Genomic DNA, 15,816 nt, shown 5'->3' on the forward strand with positions numbered 1-15,816 from the left:
CCAGCCTGGTCTACAGAGCTAGTTCCAGGACAGGCTCCAAAGCCACAGAGAAACCCTGTCTCGAAAAACCAAAAAAAGAAAAAAAAATTAGGATCAATTTAGTCTACTACCTACATCTCAGATCCCTGAAGCTGTTGTACAGCTAGCTGCTACCAACACCTGTCTCGACAGGAGAATGTTTGTTTGTTTGTTTGTTTGCTTGAGACAGGGTTTTCGGTATCCCAGACTAGTCTCAAACTCCTGTAGGCAAGGATGATCCAGATTCTTTTGTTCCCACTTCCTGGCGCTAGTGTTACAGGCATGCACAAGCACAGGGGCTTGTGTGTGCAGGGAGAGCATAGCATGTTGAACTCCATGCATTCTGGACAAGCATTCTGCCAGCTGAGCTACCTTCTCCCAGGCTGAAAATTACTTTTTTGTTTTTAGAGAGAGGTTTTCTCTGCATAGCTTTGGCTGTCCTGGAACTCACTCTGTAGACTAGACTAGCCTTGAACTCATAGCAATCCACCTGCCTCTGCTTCCCAAGTGCTGGGATTAAAGGTGTGTGCCATCACGCAGCCTGAAATCACTTTTATTTTTATTTTTATTTCTTTTTTGGTTTTTTGAGACAGGGTTTCTCTGTGGCTTTGGAGCCTGTCCTGGAACTAGCTCTGTAGACCAGGCTGGTCTCGAACTCACAGTGATCCGCCTGTCTCTGCCTCCCGAGTGCTGGGATTAAAGGCGTGCGCCACCATCGCCCGGCTGAAAATCACTTTTAAAAAGGTTTGTTCATTTTTTAAATTGTGTATCTGTGTGCACTCCAGCCATGCAGGTACCCGTGGAGGCCTAACGAGGGCGTCACATCCTCTTGGACTGGAGTTACAGGCAGTTGTAAACTACCCGATGTGGGTACTGGGAACCAAACTGACATCCTCTAGAAGGGCAGCAAGTGCTCTGAGCCATCTCTCCAGCCCACAGGCCAAGAATCTTAAAAAGTCATTGGAGCCTTTAATCCCAGCACTTGGGAGTCAGAGGCAGGTGGGTCTCTCTCTGTGAGTTCGAGGCCAGCCTGGTCTGCAAGAGCTAGTTCCAGGACAGCCAGAGCTGTCAGACAGAGAAATCCTGTCTTGAAAAACCAAAAACAAAACAAAAACAAACAAACAAAAAAGGGCCCACACATCTGTCACCCCAGCACTCAAGAGACTAAGGGAGATTGTGAGTTTGAGGCCAGCGTGGACATCAAACAAACATCTTTGCAAAGAAGAAGAAAAAAAAAGAAACCCAATGTGGATAGCAGGTTGGGGGGTGGTGGTGGTATGGAAACAAAGCTAAAAATGGGGCTGCCTCTGGAACCCACACAAGCCAAGCAGAGGCCTGCATGCAGGGGCACAGTGTGTGTAGAGTTGGGGAGGTGCCTGAGAGCGAAGGTTGAGTCCCTAGTCCACCTGAGGGCAGGGACAGCCCAAAGAGATAAGTAGGGTCACCACTGTGGTAAGAGATGATAAAACTGTCTACACCGTTTACCTGGTGAAACCCGGCAATTGTGTCTGCTCCGTATTCGCTCTGGATAATTGGCTTCTTGTAAGTCTTATACCAGTTCTCAAACTGGCTCTTCAGCTGTGGCTGGATCACCTCAAGATGCCCAGAGTCATGATACCAGGAGAAGTAGCTGTTCACACAGACCACGTCCACGTATGGGGCCTAGGACAAGAGCAGTCAAGTGAGTTTGCCCCCCACACTGACGATCTCTTCAAGGTCAGACTAGAAGCAGTAGGTTATCTGACCCAACATGTAGGGAATAAAGCCAAGAGCAGGCCCTCGTGGGGCCAGTCTACGATGCTACGTGGAGGCTCCCACTGGGCCACGGCTGGAAGGACCGCAGGACAGCAGGCTGCCATCCAGTCTCTGGCCTTGTTGGAGTTTAGTCCTTCCTGTCACTGGTCTGCTGTGGCCTTGCCTGGAGATACGGCCCAACCTAAAGAGCAGATAGTGTTTCTCTTCACAGTTCGGGTTTTGAGACCCTTAGCTAGCCCAAGCTGACTTCAGGCTCCCTATGTAGCCAGCACTGACCTGGACTGATGATCTGTCTGTTTTCACCTCCCATTGCTGGGGTCGCAGGGGCGCACTGCCTACACCCAGTTTTCTGCCCTGCTGGGGATCAAGTCCAGGGTTTCAGGAACTTGATGCAAAAGCTCTTATTGATTAAGCTACATATCTTGCTCCTTATTCTTTTTTTTTTTTTTTTTTTTTTTTTTTTTTTTTTTTTTGGTTTTTTGAGACAGGGGTTCTCTGTGGTTTTGGAGCCTGTCCTGGAACTAGCTCTTGTAGACCAGGCTGGTCTCGAACTCACAGAGATCCGCCTGCCTCTGCCTCCCGAGTGCTGGGATTAAAGGCGTGCGCCACCACCGCCCGGCCTTGCTCTTTATTCTTTTGGAGGGTGGTGTGTGTGTGTGCGTGCACGTGTATGCTGGGGGTGCAACCCAAGGGCTTGTTCGTGTTAAGCACAGGCTGTACCACTGAGCCACATCACCAGCCCCTCAGAGCCACAATTGAGAAGGCAGTGCTGTGAGCGGCAGACTGGCTAGATTTCTCCCTAGCAGTGATGAGGATCCACAGGGAAGGGACAGGAATGTGAACAGCAGGGAAGAGTTCTACATCTAGCTGGCTAGCCTCTAGTGTCACCTAGGCATGTCTCCTTCAGGCCATACTGCTCAGCTCCAAAGCTACCCTTTCAATGGTGAGTTCTTTCCCAGGGGACCTCAGATCCTCTCCAGGCTGTGGTGGTGGGGAAGATGCAAGCAGCAAAAAGCTTTGGAGGGTCAAGGACTGTCACTTCATAAAGCACACTCCAGGTAAAGAGGCCAGGCACAGGGCACCCAGCAAAGCTGTCCCCACAGAGAAGATGGGTAAGCGCTGGAATAGCCAGCACCCGGGCCTCAGTGCAAACTGTGTTTTTTTAAGGGTGGGCTCTAGAGATAGAAGCCAGGGATAACAAGACTTTTGTTAATAATTATTTTTAGATATTTATAAATGAGTGTTTTCCCTGTGTATCTGTATATGCATCAGGAGGTGTCAGATTTCCTGGAACAAGATATTTATGAGCCACCACCATGTGGGTACTAAAAACCTAACTCTGGTCCTCTTTAAGCGCAACAAGTGCTCTTGACCAATAAGCTATGTCTCCGGTTCCCTGACAAGGCTTTCTTATTCATAAGGAAACAGCTGTCTCAACAAGACCATGTCTCAAAAAATTAAAGGGGAAGATAGGTGCTGAAGAGATAGCTCGGTGACTAGGAGCTCACACTGGGTTTGAATGAGGATAGTCTCCACAGACTCATATGTTATAGTTCTTGGTCTAGAGTTGGTGGAAGAGTTTGGGAAGGATGAGGAGGTGTGGCCTTGTGGGGGAGACTTATCACTGGGGGTGGGTTTTGAAGTTTCATTTCCAGTGGCTGAATCACCTCCAGCTGCCTAGTATGATACCAAGAGAAGTAGCTGTTCACACAGTCACGTCCACATACGGGGCCTAGAACAAGAGTGGCCCCTTTCAAGGTCAGGAAAGAAAGCAGATGTGGTTGTGTTCAAGATATGAGCTCTCAGCTACTGCTCCAGCACTGTGCCGGCCTGCTGAAGTTCATAAAATTAATGAAAAAAAATGGGGGGGGGGCCTGAGTCTGACCAGCATGCTGGCTCACACCTGTAATCCTAGAGCTAGGAGGATTTTGAGTTCTAGGCCAGATTAGGCTACATAGTGGGATTCTGTCTACAAACAAACAAGCCAACAAACATGAAAGTTGAAGGGAGGAAAGGGATCAGTGGGAGTATGAGGTGGACAAGAGAGGAAATGAGTGGCTATGATCAAATACACTATATACACATAGGAAAATATAATTCCCAGCACTCGGGAGGCAGAGGCAGGCGGATCTCTGTGAGTTCGAGACCAGCCTGGTCTACAAGAGCTAGTTCCAGGACAGGCTCCAAAACCACAGAGAAACCTTGTCTCGAAAAAACAAAAAAACAAAAAAAAGGAAAATATAATAAGCCTGTTATTATGTATAATATTATGTACAACAGGCTTATTATATTTTATTATATATATAATAACTATATATAGGAATATAAATAGATGTAATAAAAATCATCTTGAGAAAAGCCCAAGTCTACAAACAAGTACACTGCCCTGGCTCTAGCACAGCCTTCTTGGGGTAGAAGTCACATCGCCTAGAGGATAAGCAGGAAGTTAGTCACTTCAACCACTTGTGAAAATGGTTGAACTGGCCACTGCTGGTTCCTGGCAGCAAGCACAAGACTGAAGGCCAAGCACAGGTGAGCAGAGGCAGTGTGGGGGCCACCCCACCCCCAGGCTCACCCCCAGGTCTGCATTGTATCTTTCGTTGGTCACAAAGGTCACAGGGCGGGTGGGGTCCAGGGCTTTGGTGTGGGTGATCAGCGTCCTGTCAGTGGGAGGCAGAAGACGAGCTGTCAGATGGGAGGGGCTCAAGGACACCCGTCTCTCCCTTTCCTTCCCATCACCCCCTCAGCGGTGGCTCCCAGCTAAGGCCATGACTGCACGGAGCCGCGAGAGCAGAGATGAATACAAACCAAAGAGGCTGCAGAAAGGAAGGGGAGTGGAGCACCCTGTAAGACAGTCAGCTGGGGGGAATAGGGGCAGGGGAGAACATGATTTAAACTAAGAGTCAGGAAGCCTCCTGAAGCAATAATATTTAAATTAGTGCTGAGTTAAACTCCACTGACTCAGGAGGACTAGAGAGGAGAGGACCCAATGGAAAGACTACTCGAGGTTTAAAATTTGGTACTTGGGACCTAGTCCCGGCCTCCATGGTAAAGATCACCATCATTCACCATTAAAGACTTTCCCCCTTTTTACGTCTTGTTGATCATTACTCTTCCTGTTTGAAGCCTGTGTTTTGCCCCTTGGTCTTAGGCTCTGAACCCACGTTTCCAAGCAGCTCTAAACCAGCAAAGTCAGTCTGGGTTACTCCAGCCCAGCCAGTCCTAGCCTCGTCCCTAACACATGCATGCATCTCGCTTGCCACCTCCTGAAAACGTCTGGGAGCCTCAGTAAGCTATATGCTTCCCCTTCAAGAAAAAGCCTTATCCACCCAGCCCTGGTCCCCAAGCCCCCTGGACACCATGAGCTCTGCAGGGCTCTGAGTGTCCAGAGCTGTCACAGAGTGAGGGGCGTTCCTCCAGGCCTGTCTCCTACAGACTCAGAGGAGCTTACTATGTGGAGCTGGGATACAGCATCAGAAGCTTCGGTTTTCTCTCCGTGACAAGCGGAAAAATTCACCCTAAAGACTAAGTGACGGTCTCATGGCAGATGAAGGAATGGGCCCGGAGGTAGAGCTCACTGGTAGAGCAGTTGCCTAGCGTGCATACATAAGGTCCTGGATTGAATCCTCAACATTAGAAAATATTTAAAATCTTTCTGTGTAATTAAAAAAAAATCCCCTTTTATAGTGCTGGAGAGATAGCCCAGTGGTTGCTCTCTTCCGAGGACTTGGGCTCAATTCCCAGCACCCACATGGTGGCCTACAACAGCTGTAACTCCAGTTACTGGGGAACTGATGCCTCTGGCTCTGAAGGAAAGACGCACACGTGGGACAGGTATATATGCAGGTATACACCTATGGGATATACCCACTCACACCAAACAGTTTTAAATCCTACTGATATTCTCATGCCTGTGTAAATGGGTTTTATACAGATGAACCCAAAACATCATAAAGTAGTTTTCTATAGTTTTATCATTGTTTCTATCTAAAATGAATGAATGAATGAATGAATGAATGAATGAATGCAGGTGTGATAGAACACACCTATAATCCTAGCACCAAGAAGTAGAGAAAGAAGAATTAGGAATACAAGGCCAACTTTGGCTACATAACAAATTTGAGGCCAGCCTATACTACTTGGGACTTTGAAAAAAAAAAAAAAAACAGAAAAGAAAAGAAAAAAAATCAGAAAAGGGGCTGAATAGATGAGCCGGTGGTTAAAAACACCTCCCGCCAAGCCCCGAGACTGGAGTTCAAGCTCCAGGACTCACATGGTGGAAAGAGAGAACCCATTCCTACAGGCTGTCCTCTGGCCTCCACATGCCATGGCACACACAGAAATAAAGTACAAATAAACCTAAAACCAAAACCACTGTCAGACTTGATGCGCCATGCCTATGATCCCAGCACTCAGAGGGCAGGGTCAAAAGGATCAGTGCAAGTTTGATGCATAGCAAGGGATACATAACATAGCAAGACCCTGTCTCAAAAATAATATATAAAATCCAGAGTTCTGTGTATCAAAGGGAGCTCTGGATTTCCTTCCAGGTATCACTAAGAGGCTCTTAATGGGTGGAAAAACCACACTTTGGCTGGGCTGATTTGGGTTCTCAGAAATGATGGACAGGGAGGAGACATTACATTGATGGTGTTCATCTACCCTTTCAAGGCTGACTTTCACGCTCCTGGCTGCCTATGGAGGTTGAGCCAGGTCAAGGGGCCAAGGCCACAGGCCTGACTCAGCCTGGGGGAGAAGGGTACTCACTTGAAGTAATAAGCAGCAGGTTTCAGAGCAGAAGCAGGCTCATTGGCCACAGACCACATCACAACAGCAGGGTGATTTTTGTCCCTGCGAACCAGCTCGTCCATCACCTCTAGGTGGTGCCGAAGAGACTCGTTGCCAAAACTCTGGCTGAAGAGGCAGAAAGGAAAGGGTGGGTCACCAAGGGCTCTGAGGAGAGCCGGGTAGGCTGGGCAGTGTGGGCAGTGAGGGGCACTCACGGCAGCTTGATGCCCACACCAGGACACTCATCAATGACCACAATTCCGTATCGATCACAGAGCTGGAGGACTTCCTCTGAGTAGGGGTAGTGGCTGGTGCGGAAGGAGTTGGCACCAAGCCATTTCAATAGGTTGAAATCCTTTATCAGCAGTGGCCAATCGAAGCCCTTCCCTCGGATCTGGGGGACAGCAGAGCTGTGTGACCTTTGCCCTTATCACTAGAGAATACCCGCTTTCTTCTGCAGCCCCAGCCCCTATAGAGACACCTCCCTGTTCCCATCTCGGCCCAGTTCACACGCCCAAGCCCATGACAGCCTCCTCAGAACACATGAACTCCCAACATCCCACACGGGGGTACCACAGTCACAACTCACATCCGAATCCTCATGCTTGTTGACGCCATGGAAATAGAAAGGCTTCCCATTTATGAGAAACTTGCTCTCGGTGACAGCCACTGTTCGAATCCCGACAGGGAGGGTGTAGAAGTCAGAGTCAGACACAGTTCTTGCCATTCTCACCTAGGAGACCAATGTGCCGGGCAGGGGCACCCAGGTAGACTGAGCCTCATTCTTCCCGACAGGAAGGACTCGTCCCATGAGTGACACTTTGGAGCTTTTATTTGTTTTCAAGACAGGGTTTCTCTGTGTATCTCTGGCAGTCCTGAAACTTGCTCTGTAGACCAGGCTGACCTCGAACTCACAGAGATCCGCCTGCCTCTGCTTCCTGAGTGCTGGGGTGTGCCACCATCGCCCCGCCTTTCCTTTCAAATCAGACCTTGTGTATCCTAGGCTGGCCTCAAATTCTCTTGAAGCTAAGGATGACCCTGAACTCCTGACTCTCCTGCCTATAGCTCCCAAGTGCTAAGATTACAGGTATGCACCTCCATGTCTAGCTGGCTATTTTGCTTTTTGGATTTTTTTTTTTTTTTTTGAGGCAGGGTTTCACTATGTAGACCAGGCTAAGCTCAACCTCTATACTCATTTGATCCTATTATCCCATACCCCTGGGCCTGGCTAAAAAGGACCTGTGTATCCTGCTTCAGCTGAGATGCCGAAATTATAGTCTTTGTCTTTAAGAAGAACATAATCTCAGGACTTTCCAAGCGATAGAAAAGCCAGGAATTTAGGGCAGTGCCTGCCTAGCCACCTGTCCTGGACTGCTTAGAGAAACTACTGTCACCAGGTGGCAGCAAAGGGCCTTCCTTAGCCATAGTTCCAAATCCCCATTACCTCCAAGGAGTACAGGTAGGCTGGATGCTCATGCATCAGATAAGGCCACCAGAGGTTGGCGCTAGGGACCCGAAGTTGGCCCTGTTCCCCTGTTTCCTGGGCCACGACTTTGCCATCCTCATCCAAAAGACGTACTTCTAGCTGGAAATGTTCATCTCCCTGGACGGAAATCCAGTAATTCACCAGTCCTGTGAAAAACAAGAGATGGGACAGAAACGGATGGGATTTTACCACTCCCAGAAGTCTTCTTAGGTCCCAGGACCCCAGCAAACAACTGCTTGATGTTTTTCTTTTTCAGCTTACTGTGCAGGGAGGAGCGGCTAGGGGTGGTACAACAGGGGAGGGGCCAAGTGACTCAGTAGCTTGGTTACGTTACTCTAGACAAGACCACACTTCTCATTGGTCCTCATGCCGTCGCAAATTGAGGCCCACCAGATGGGTGCCTTCTGAAGCCCTTGTTAACTCGGGCAGTCTGGATCTCGTCCCCTGAGGGTGATGAAGCAGGTGACGCTTGGGAGATGCTTGAAGCCTTTTTCCTTGGAGGCTGTTCCCTCTGGGGAACCGAGATAACTGGGCTCAGCCTAGCACAGACCCCCCTGCCAGGAGCCCTTACCGACTTCTTGTTCCACGTCAGTGGTCACGGTGATGTCGTCGATGTAGGTGGTAGGCGTGGTGTATAGGACCACAGACCGATGCAGTCCCGCATAGTTGAAGAAGTCAAAGCTTATGTTCTGGAAAAAGTAATTCTTGGGAAATCTAGGGTAGAAAATGAAGATCGACTGTTACTTTCCTGTGGGGTTTTTTTTTTTTTGTTGGTTTTTTTGAGACAGGGTTTCTCAGTAGCTATGGAGCCTATCCTGGAACTTACTCTGTAGACCAGGCTGGCCTTGAACTCTGCCTGCCTCTGCTTCCCTAGCCACTGCCTGGCTCCTGGGTCTTTTAATCACGTGCATGTATGTGTGTGTACGTGTGTGTACCACAGTGCCCATGTGGAGGTACTGGCTCTTGCCTTCTACCTCCAGACAGCGTCCCTTGTTCTAGCTGGCCTGAGAACTTCAAAGAATCCGGTCTCCACCTCTTATCTCCACACAGGCCCACTGAAGAACACTGGGATGTCGGCTCCAACCTATCACATCCATTCTTCCACGGGTGCCTGGACTGTAAGCGCATGTCCTCATGCTTACGTGGTGAGTATATCACCACTGAGCCATCTTCCCAGCCCTCTGCCTCCTCTGACGTTTAACGAGCATGTATTCTGTGGTCTCCGCAGATCGGGGCTAAAGTCACTCTCCCTATATGGGAGTCCACTGGATGTGGGGGGAGGGGAGAGGAAGGATGTTGCTTACACGGCATCGGTCTTGTGGATGATGGACCCTGGTGGCAGGGTATGAGGGGTCAGTGTGTTGTTGATGGCGATCGTGATCCGGCAGGTGGTCTCGGGTCCAGTCTGGACCAGCTTGCTGATGTCAGCTTCAAAGGGGAGGTGACCGCCCTCATGCTCCACCACATGTACCCCATTCACCCACTGCAGACACAAGGAAATATGAGCCGAGGGCAACATGTTCTAATGGAGCCCACGAAGCAACCCTTTCTGTGATCCACGGCACAGACTCGAGAGCCCAGATTGCTCCCCCCCCCAGCCAGCCACGCCCTACACTGACCACAACGGCATGGTAATGGGCACTGTTGATCCTCAGCACCACTCTCGTGTTTGTGTCTTGGGTCCATCGCTGCGGCAGGACTGCTTCCCGTTCGTACCAAACCCAGCCGATAAAGTCCCGAAGCTGTGCCTCTTGGGTGATGTCATTGAAGCTGGAAGGAACCGGCATGTCCAAAGTTGGGCCCGACTAGGTAAAGAAGAGCCGGAGTCACGATGGACTGGGGCTGCACCTCGGCTGGTAGAGTGCTGGCCTACCACGCCTGTCACCCCGCGTTCCAACGCCAGTACTGCATGACCAATGGTGCTGGTGCACACCAGCTATCCCAGCACCCGGAAGGTGCAGCCAGGAAGATCAGAGTTCAAGGTCATACCCTGGTTATCTAGCGTCTGTTACTGAGCGCCTCTGAGGATACAGGAGACTCTATCTAAAGAGCAAGAATCAGGCCCGACAGTGGTAGCGCATGCCTTTAATCCCAGCACTTGGGAGGCAGAGGCAGGCGGATCTCTGTGAGTTCAAAGCCAGCCTGGTCTACACAGTGAGTTCCAGGACAGATGGAGCTACACAGCAAGAATCAGGTCTATCCTTCATGCCTGCACTCCCCAGCGTCTCCCAGAAGCATGGGGACACGGCCTGCATGTGGGTAGGTTGCCTCCTGACAAGTGAAGTGTATGAACAGTTCATGCAAAAGACTGCTGCAACCAGCTTCCTCCCCAGGGCAGACGGCACCAGGGCCAAAACAGTCCAGCCTAAGATGGGAAGCCCCAGACTCTGACTAAGAGGCAGATGGCCACCACCCGCCGCCACCGCAGGAAGGCCAACAGCAGGGCACAGGGGGCCCTGGGCCGAGGAAACTGAGAAGGCATGTGGAGGGCACTTCTCCTCCTTACTTCCTCCTTTGCTGAATGCTGGGCAGGGCAGATGAAAACTGAGTGGTTAAACCAGGTGTGGTAGGCTCATCATAACTTGTAACCCTAGCACCGGGGATTCGGGGGGGGGAGTGGGGGTGAGGGTGTTAAGGCAGCAGGATTGCTTTGGTTTGGAGGTCAAAGTGGGGCCAGAGTGCTGCCTCAAACACACACACACTCTCTCTGCCTTAAAGGCACTGGCCACCAAGCCTTGTGACCTGAGTAGATCCCTGGAACCTAGGAGAGACCAGACTCCAGCGAGTTGTTACCTGACCTCCACATGAACTGTGTGGCACACGGGTGCCCACACACATGTACACACAAGTAAGGAGATATTATAAATATTAAACAAAGAAGACAGAGAAAGATGGGGAAGAGGGAGGAGAGCCAAAGAGGGGAAGAGGAAGTGGGGGAATGAACGAAGGAATAAATGAATGAATCCGGGAGAGGCAGAGGCAGTGAGCACACAGGTTTTCTTCAACCTGCTCCTGCACCAACCGTACTCAGTTAGGAAGGGAGAGCAGAGATGGGATCCTTGGCTGGCTGGGTGCCAAGTCACGTCCTTTATCTGAATCTTGCAACCCCAAGGACCCTGCAAGGCCTACTAGCACTTCCCTCCTCTATCCCCACCCCAAATCTTTGTGGTGGGCAGCATCACCAATGCATGCGTGCACACTGTTAGGGTTCTGCTTCTCATGAGCTGTGCAAACATCCACTCCAACATGCCAGAAAACTGGAGGAGGAGGCTCACCGGGCTAGCCAGGCCAGCCTGGGTTCCAGAATGAGACAGTTTCAAAACAAGAACAAAAGGCTCAGTAGTGACGTGCATGCACAAGATCCTGGGTTCAACCCCCAGCACAATGAAATACAATGAAAAGCTTTTTTAAAAAAAAAAACAAAAAAATCCGTTGCCTGGGGCAGCGCTCGCCTAGCAGAATCTCTGGAGTCCATGTGGTTCTGGGGCATGCGAGGTCCCACTTCCTCGTCCGGCCGCTCCCCTCCCCAGCCTGCAAACCCATTACCTCCTCTAGACTGGCACAAGGGAAGGGGATCTCCGGGTACAGGCACCCCTCCTCCCATCCCCTGGCTTCCGGGAGCTTCCAGAACCCGGGTACCCCTCGGGAGCGCACACCTCCCGCAGCGGCTGCCGGTACCACTGCTGTTCGAATCCCAACAGCCGATTTTCGGAGAAGTCCGCGCGGAAGTGCCACAGTCCGTCCAGCACCTTGACCTCCCGTGAGGGGGTCTCCACGGGGAAGAGCATCCCGCCCTGCAGTGCCAGCGCGCAGCTGCACAGCAGCGGGCCCAGCGCAACCCAGCACGCGCTCAACTTTGGGGACATGCTGGTCTGGCTGCCCACCGTCCAGCGGTTGGGCTTTTAGCCTCGCTCTCCTAGGGAGGGCGAGGGCGGGGCCTGGGAGGGTCACGTGCTCCCCGCGTGAAGCCGCCTGCGCCAACTTGGTTAAGGGCAAGTAAGTACCGGCACAGCTATTTGAGCAAGGCCGTCCAGAGGCTAGGAACTGCAGGAAGAGAAAACTCTCATATTCCTCCTAGCCCCAAAGGCCTGAAGTCCTGGGTCGTTCTCCCATAGGAGTGCCGGAGGTTGTGCCTTCAGGAACTTTAGACTAAGGGCTGAGAGAACCCTTGGAGTCCCGGTCCCCACCATTTCTCCACAGACTCCTGTGAAAAGTTGCGCATGAGGGGTTTAAGAGAGACACTGGGAAGGATTGTTGGGGGTTCGCAGTTTATTAACGACATATGGACAACCTCCTGAGGTGGGGGCTCTGAAGAGGGTTCAGGTCCCCTTGCCAGAAATAAGAGTCCCTTCTTGTAGGTCTCTCAGGAAGGGGGTGGCTTCACGCTACAAACTTGCAGCTAAGCCCTCTTGATGCCCAGCAGGAGGCAGGCAAGGGGGTAGGGGTGGGAGAATAAGACGTCTGGCCATGAACTCTTGCTTACATACATAGTTACTGCCCAAGTGAGAAATCTGAGAACTTGAAAATCTGTTTGCTAGTGCAGTGATGGATGGGGCGGGGGGAGGGAAGAGGAGGGGGCGGTATTAAGACCACTGAGGACCCGGGTGAGAGGGGACCGGCTTCTGCAGGTCATGTGACCTGTGGAACACCCATCACAACCTGCACCTTGACTGGAATGACACAGTACAGGCCCAGGAGACTCTTCTTCCATGCCCGCTGGTGTGAGTTCTACGGCGTCTTGAACTTGGGTGTAGATGCTCCAACTCTGCCCAGAGACCTAAAGTTTCCTCCTTGCGTCGCAGGCACCAGTCATCTGGAGGATTACTCAGAATTGCAGGTCTACCTCGGCTACAAAGCCTGTTGTCCCCCCAGCCAGGGTGCTGTTGGGTCCACTGGGGTGGCTCAAAGATGGGGACAGATCATCAAAGTCTAATAAACCAGAAGCAAACTTTATTTCAAAACCAGATTCCAGGAAAAAATTTAAAAAAAAAATAAAAATCTCCACAGGATACAAAAAGTTTATCAGCTAGCTGAGAACATAGCCAGAGATGGATTTTGTAAGGCTGTGGTAAAGGCCGGTTTCTGAGCCCACCTCCCCCCCCCCCCCCAGAGTTTCTCCGTAGCTTTAGAGCCTGTCCTGGAACTAGCTCTTGTAGATCAGGCTTGTCTCGAACTCACAGAGACCCACCTGCCTCTGCCTCCCGAGTGCTGGGATTAAAAGTGTGCGCCACCATCACCCGGCTCCACCTTCTTATATTAAGGTGTACCAAGCATTAGGTCTAAACAAAGAAATATTTACAATCTCAAGGTAAAACTCAGCTACAGATTGCTTTACTTTACAAGCTTCATTAACAGAGCTTTTCAGTTAAATAGTGTTTGTACTTAATCTATTGCCTCCCTTGGTACTTCCAGGTAGTGTTTACTGAAGCCCCGTACCCCGCCCCCTCCTTTGATGCTGCGGGTTTCACACAGCAGGGACAATGCGTAACCCAGAGGTCATGTATTTCTATCTCCTCAAAGTTGACTCAGCTCATATGCGTGAAATGGCTCTCAGTTTGCAGGGAGATGCTTCGGCCTTGTAAACAGAGCTATGTGTTGTAAATCGGAGTAACCCACTGTTAACAGTTAAGGTCAAGCTGCTGAGAAAGCTGCTGACAGTCAGTTCTCATTCTCCTAGGCTTCCAACTTTATATTTCTTTCTTTCTACATTCTTATTTCTGGAATCTACATTTTTATATCCTTATTCTTGAACCCTTCAGTACCAGGAGACTCCGTCTCAAAAAGCAACCAAACAACATCAAAACAATAAATAAAAGCATATATGGTATACACAAATATAAACTAAATTATATAATTATAAATTACTGTCATTTTGCTTCACATATTTTTTTAATTTTCTTTTTTTTAAATTTTATTTATTTATTTATATATTATGTATACAGTGCTCTGCCCACATGTATTCCTGCAGGCCAGAAGAGGGCACCAAATCTCATTACAGGTGGTTGTGAGCCACCATGTGGATGCCGGGAATTGAACTCAGGACCTTTGGAAGAGCAGGCAGAGCTCTTAACCACTGAACCATCTCCACAGCCCCTTTTTTAATTTTCTTAATGAAAAATGCATTATAAAAATAATTACAATCACGACCAAGCCATTAAATAATTTTTAAAAAGCAAAGAGGTAAAAAGGAGTATCTCTTTGCTCTTATGGATTAACTGATTTTTTTAAAAATTTTTACGCTTTTTAAAATTTGTTTTATGTGTGTGCATAGATATGCCTATATGCATATGCAAAGCCAAGGAGCACGTTAGGAGTCTTCTTCCGTCACTTGGCTGCTTGGCTTTTGGTTGATTTGACACAATTTAGACAAGTTAGGGCCTTCTGGGAGATTGTATCCATCAGACTGACCTGTAGGCAAGAAAGACTATGGGACATATTCTCAACCTCTCTCTCTCCTCTTCCCCGAGGCTGGTCTTGAACTGCTGGTATTCCCCTGCCTCGGCATCCCCAATGCCAAGATTCCCGGTGTGTAGCACCACACTCAGCGCCGTGCAGGCATCTTTCCCTCTGTCACCATGTCCCGTGGTCTAGGTCACCCTCCTGCTCCTGTGCATACAGCCACAGTTTCACTGAGGAGCTCTGATCCTTCCCGAGGCTCTCATTGTCCCAGAATCCATGGCTTTCCAGTGGCCTTCTTACGCCAGGCCTGGTCCCGGTGTCCTTTGGTTAACTTTCTCTTGAGGCAAATTTTCCTGACTCTGACTCCAAAAAGGGGAGGTCTGGGTATAGATAGAACCATCAAAGACATACCCGAGTGACATTCTTCTACCTGTGTCTGGCCTCATGGGCCATTCTGTGTGAATTCATGAATAGGCTAATCCACTGTTTAAGTTAGGCCCTCACGTCATGGTCCAGTCATCTCCCGAAAACCCGCTGACTCGGCAATTGACCCCTTCATACATGAGGACATTTGCTTTAATTTTTGAGGCTGGTTTTCCACCATGTAGCCCAGCTGGCCTGGAACTCACAGATACCCGCCTGCCTCTGCATCCCGAGTGCTGGGATGACTGGTGTGCCCACCACGTCTGCTGGAGGCCATTTTTATGGCTGTTCTGAGACAGGGTGTCAGATAGATTGGCCAGGAAGTGGGTGAGGCCAGAATGACCTTGAACTCTTGTCCCCCTGTTCCCTTCGCTGGAGCTGGGGTCCTGACTCACGTGCCAATATTCAGGATTAAGGCAGTTGAGAACACAGACCCAGAAGAGTCAGGTTTAATTATGTAGATGGTCTCAACTGTCTGTAGCTCCAGACCTGGGGATCCAACCCCCTCTTCTGGCTGCAGTGGGCACCTGGCCTGCATGTGGCACACAGCATACATGCAGGCCAAATGCCCCATACACATAGAAAAATTTGAAAAGTCTCTTGGGGTATTTCAGGGAATGTAAGCTCCTACCCATTCTGGGCCTGGCAGAGCAATTTGTCTCCTGGGTCCATTGATTGGAGAGGTGTAGAATACAAGCCTCTTATATTTTTTTGGGGATGCTAGTTTCAAGCTACATGTCTGTCAAACACATTAATTTTGCAAGGGCAGGGAGACTATGTATATCTGTATTCTTTTCTCCTCCCCAACTCGCCATGAGCCCACGCTAGCCTGAAATCTCTGATCTTTCTAGCTCAGGCTCCCGAGTGCTGAGATAACAGGCGTGGATTAATACGTCAGAAGTGAGTGAAGAAAGTCACAATGTCCCAAGTCTCTCTCACTAGCCCTC

General features: G+C 49.9%; 1 protein-coding gene across 2 annotated transcripts in view; it reads right to left on the reverse strand.

Moving 5' to 3' along the window:
• Window positions 1–11,948, reverse strand: part of Gusb (glucuronidase beta) — a 15,001-nt gene extending 3,053 nt beyond the window's left edge. Inside the window, exons 1-10 of one of the 2 annotated variants that reach the window (XM_005344549.3) lie at window positions 11,704–11,948; window positions 9,667–9,852; window positions 9,352–9,530; window positions 8,619–8,761; window positions 8,006–8,193; window positions 7,151–7,294; window positions 6,777–6,955; window positions 6,541–6,687; window positions 4,349–4,433; window positions 1,504–1,680 (exon numbers count right to left, since the gene is read on the reverse strand). In XM_005344549.3, the coding sequence (XP_005344606.1) occupies window positions 1,504–1,680; window positions 4,349–4,433; window positions 6,541–6,687; window positions 6,777–6,955; window positions 7,151–7,294; window positions 8,006–8,193; window positions 8,619–8,761; window positions 9,352–9,530; window positions 9,667–9,852; window positions 11,704–11,913 (1,638 nt within the window). In that variant the 5' untranslated portion in view covers window positions 11,914–11,948. Of the gene's footprint in view, window positions 1–1,503; window positions 1,681–4,348; window positions 4,434–6,540; window positions 6,688–6,776; window positions 6,956–7,150; window positions 7,295–8,005; window positions 8,194–8,618; window positions 8,762–9,351; window positions 9,531–9,666; window positions 9,853–11,703 lie in introns of those variants that run through there. The other variant, XM_013350402.2, reaches the window with a different exon arrangement.
• Window positions 11,949–15,816: the final 3,868 nt, after the last annotated feature.

Source organism: Microtus ochrogaster, chromosome 2 (assembly GCF_000317375.1).
Source record: "Microtus ochrogaster isolate Prairie Vole_2 chromosome 2, MicOch1.0, whole genome shotgun sequence".
NCBI lineage: Eukaryota > Metazoa > Chordata > Mammalia > Rodentia > Cricetidae > Microtus > Microtus ochrogaster.